Below are 3,719 nucleotides of genomic sequence, written 5' to 3'. Positions count from 1 at the left end.
AAAGTAAAACCCAGTGCACACACGAAACTATGGCTGAGCACGGGGCTCACATCACAACTGCTTCTGCGGTGGATGACCAGCCATCCATCTTTGAGGTGGTAGCACAGGACAGTTTAATGACAGCAGTGAGACCTGCTCTTCAGCATGTGGTCAAGGTAAGGATTTAATTCTCTGAAAAGCTTTAGGAACGTCCGGGTAAAAACCAAGCCAGTAATCTGAATTTATTTGTTGGCCTAAGCTTTGAAATAACCAATTAGCATATAATGCACATCACATGATTTAATGGTCATGGAGTCTCTTGTTATGTGTACTGAATACCCAGCACTTCAGGAAGGTTAAGGTAGACCCAGAAAGAAAAGTGTCGAAATTCAGAGGGAAAAAAAGGAACTATAAATACCAGGCATAGTAGCTGTGTAATGGAATGAATTTCATTGATTTATTTTGCTTTAGGTTCTTGCAGAATCAAATCCTGCCCGCTACGGCTTCTTGTGGAAGTGGTTTGATGAAATCTTCACCCTGCTAGACCTTCTGCTCCAGCAACATTATCTGTCTAAAACCAGCGCCTCGTTTTCTGAAAACTTTTATGGCTTAAAGAGGATCGTAATGGGAGACACACACAAGCTTCAGAGATTGGCCAGTGCTGGTCTCCCAAAGCAGCAGCTCTGGAAGTCAGTTATGTTCCTGGTTCTTCTTCCCTATCTGAAAGTGAAGCTGGAGAAGCTGATTTCTAGCCTGAGAGAAGAGGATGAATATTCCATCCATCCCCCTACTTCCCGCTGGAAACGATTTTACAGAGCCTTTTTGGCAGCCTACCCATTTGTTAACATGGCCTGGGAAGGCTGGTTTCTTATACAGCAGCTTCGATACATCCTAGGAAAGGCTCAGCATCACTCACCACTGCTGAGTCTGGCTGGGGTTCGGCTAGGTCGACTTACAGTTCAGGATATACAAGCTCTGGAGCACAAACCAGCCGAAGCCAGCATGATGCAGCAACCAGCTGGGAGGTAAGGCCTTAACATTTCCCCAACATATTTGATTAATAAATCCTAAAATCTTATCCCAATTTTATGAAATTTACCTCCCTCAATCCACTTTGGGGTATTTCATAAAATCATCGAAAAATTCTTGTGTCCATAAAACAAGGGTTGCCATCCTGGTAACCTTCCTCATCATACTGGCTACATTTTTGCACACACTTGCTATGTACCAGGCCCTGTGCTAGGTGTTTATGTATATTATCTCAATCCTCATCAGAGCTCAATGAAATAAATGCATTAGCACCATTTAACAGTTGAGGAAACTAAGTTCTAACAGTTGAGTACCTTGCCAAGGCCACACAGCTAATAGGCGGCAGAGCTGAGATTCAAGCCAGATCAGTACAATTCTAAAGACTGCTCTTAACCATGGTGCTATCCCACTCCTAGTGTCTGTGTTCTCTGACAAGTTCAAATATATTCCTCAGTACTGCTGAGTTGTTTTTTAAGTGAGTTATTTCTTTTTCTGGATATACTATCTTCCACCCCCATTAAAGGTCTATATAATCAATGGCTCATTAATTTCTTTCTCAAAACACAAAGCAAACAAAGCCCTAGTCATTAAAAACAAAGCTTAGCTCCTAGAACTCCTAAAATACGGTAGGTCAGAAAGAGGGAATTGTTTCGAATAGACACTCACAAGAGAAAACGCCAGTCCAGCAACTATTCAATCCCCAAGCGGAATTAACGATTCTAATGAAAAGTGTAAGAATTACATGCGTATTAGTTGTTCTGTGATTGTACCTAAATAAACAGTTTCTCCTTTTGCCTCCTTGTTCTGTTCTCCAAACAGCGTTGGCGAGAAGATAAAGTCCGCTCTGAAGCAAGCTGTGGGAGGTGCCGCCTCATGCCTCTCTACTGGCCTTTCGGTGGGTGTATTCTTCCTACAGTTCCTTGAGTGGTGGTATTCATCCGGAAACCAAGAAACCATCAAGTCTTTGACTGCCCTGCCTACTCCACCACCACCGGTACATCTAGACTACAATTCTGATTCTCCCCTGTTGCCCCAAATGAAGACTGTGTGCCCACTGTGTCGTAAAAACCGGGTGAATGACACCGTTCTCGCCACCTCTGGCTATGTGTTTTGTTATCGCTGTGTGTTTAATTACGTGAGGAGTCACCGAGCTTGTCCCATCACAGGTTATCCAACACAAGTACAGCATCTGATTAAACTGTACTCCCCTGAGAACTGAAAGGGATTAGCACCTTGTCTCACAACGAAATGACTGCGCTATAAGGCCAGAGGGCTGGTTTTCCGCATGGTAAATAGCATTGCTTGATCATCCTCAATTAATAATTGTATGAACTTTAAACAGCCACATGGATTTCTTTAAAAGGATATACTCGTTGATCTTAACCTTTTAGCTTGCTCCCTAGACACCTCTACTTAGAGTTGACCAAGCTGGTCAGAGTGAGAGAATCAGGACTGGCAGGGGATGTGAGGGTCAGCATAGAGAAGCGGATCAAAGAGGGTACTCGGCACAGACGCTTTTCCTGTCCCCTTCCTTAAAGGACAAGAGGTATAGAAGCTCTCAGGAGAAACCCAAGTTAGACCTCGTAGAGCGGGTAGTGAAAGGGAAGCAGGCCTTTTGAGAAGGGAAAGCATTCATCTGCCCGTGAGGAATAGGTTTTATCGGTTTGCAAACAGTATGAAACATGGACCTGCTTTTTTTTTATTTTATTTATTTTTTAATACAGCAGGTTCTTATTAATTATCGCTTTTATACACATCAGTGTATACACGTCAATCCCAGTCTCCCAGTTCATCCCACCACCACCACCCTACCACCCCCACGGACATGCTTTTTATAGAATTACTTAGAAACACTTTCTCCTTCCATAGGCTGAGACTCATTTGTTAAGTAACATTTGCTATAGTTTATCACCTTTTAAAGATCCCTTTGTGAACCACACATATCTTCCTTGGGAAACTGGTTAAAGGAAAATAGGGGTTGAATGTATATACAGAATAGTCTGAAGACTTCAGTGTGAAAGCAAAGCTATTAATGAAGAGATGAAGTAAAATACTGCCCTAACTATGACTGTGTAAAGACAGGATCTTTTCATAAGCTCTTTCTGCTTGCTGTTAAGAGTTTGCTAAGCTGACATGAATTATTCTGGCTATTACTAAAGTTTCTACGAAACGCTTAAGTAAATTTTAAGAATAAATGTTTTTTGGCAAAGAGCTGTTCCATGTCATGATTATGTGGAAACTGAAAGATTAGTCGAGGTGTTTAGAGTAAATTTTTCATTCAGGCCACCTTTGACTTTTTTGTGTGTGTGTGCGGTATGCAGGCCTCTCACTGTTGCGGCCTCTCCCGTTGCGGAGCACAGGCTCCGGACGCGCAGGCTCAGCGGCCATGGCTCACGGGCCCAGCCGCTCCGCGGCATGTGGGATCTTCCCGGACCGGGGCACGAACCCGTGTCCCCTGCATCGGCAGGCGGACTCTCAACCACTGCGCCACCAGGGAAGCCCCTACCTCTGATTTTTTGAGGTATTCTGTATTAACATTTTGCTTTTTTTGCTAATCCAGTATTGGAGAGAAATCCTCTCCTGCAACAGCAAGAATTCAATCTTGAGTGAAATACCTTATTTCTCAAGTGAAATACTGCACAAACACTTAAGTTGCCACTGGATTGGCAGGGTTAAACATACAGGTTGAAAACATACGGGTTAAAAAAAAA

General features: G+C 43.2%; 1 protein-coding gene across 1 annotated transcript; it reads left to right on the top strand.

Annotated features, from left to right (window-relative positions):
* Positions 1 to 29: 29 nt before the first annotated feature.
* On the top strand, positions 30 to 2,227 carry PEX12 (peroxisomal biogenesis factor 12; the record flags this gene model as incomplete). Its single annotated transcript, XM_079725365.1, has 3 exons — positions 30 to 155; positions 451 to 1,004; positions 1,828 to 2,227. 3 exons carry the CDS (start codon positions 30 to 32, stop codon positions 2,225 to 2,227), a joined length of 1,080 nt encoding a protein of 359 aa, XP_079581491.1.
* Between the last annotated feature and the right edge of the window lie 1,492 nt (positions 2,228 to 3,719).

Source organism: Hyperoodon ampullatus (genome assembly GCF_949752795.1).
Source record: "Hyperoodon ampullatus genome assembly, chromosome: 19".
Lineage (NCBI taxonomy): Eukaryota > Metazoa > Chordata > Mammalia > Artiodactyla > Ziphiidae > Hyperoodon > Hyperoodon ampullatus.
The sequence above is the reverse complement of the archived record's forward strand: the minus strand, read 5'-3'. Positions and strand labels throughout refer to the sequence as shown.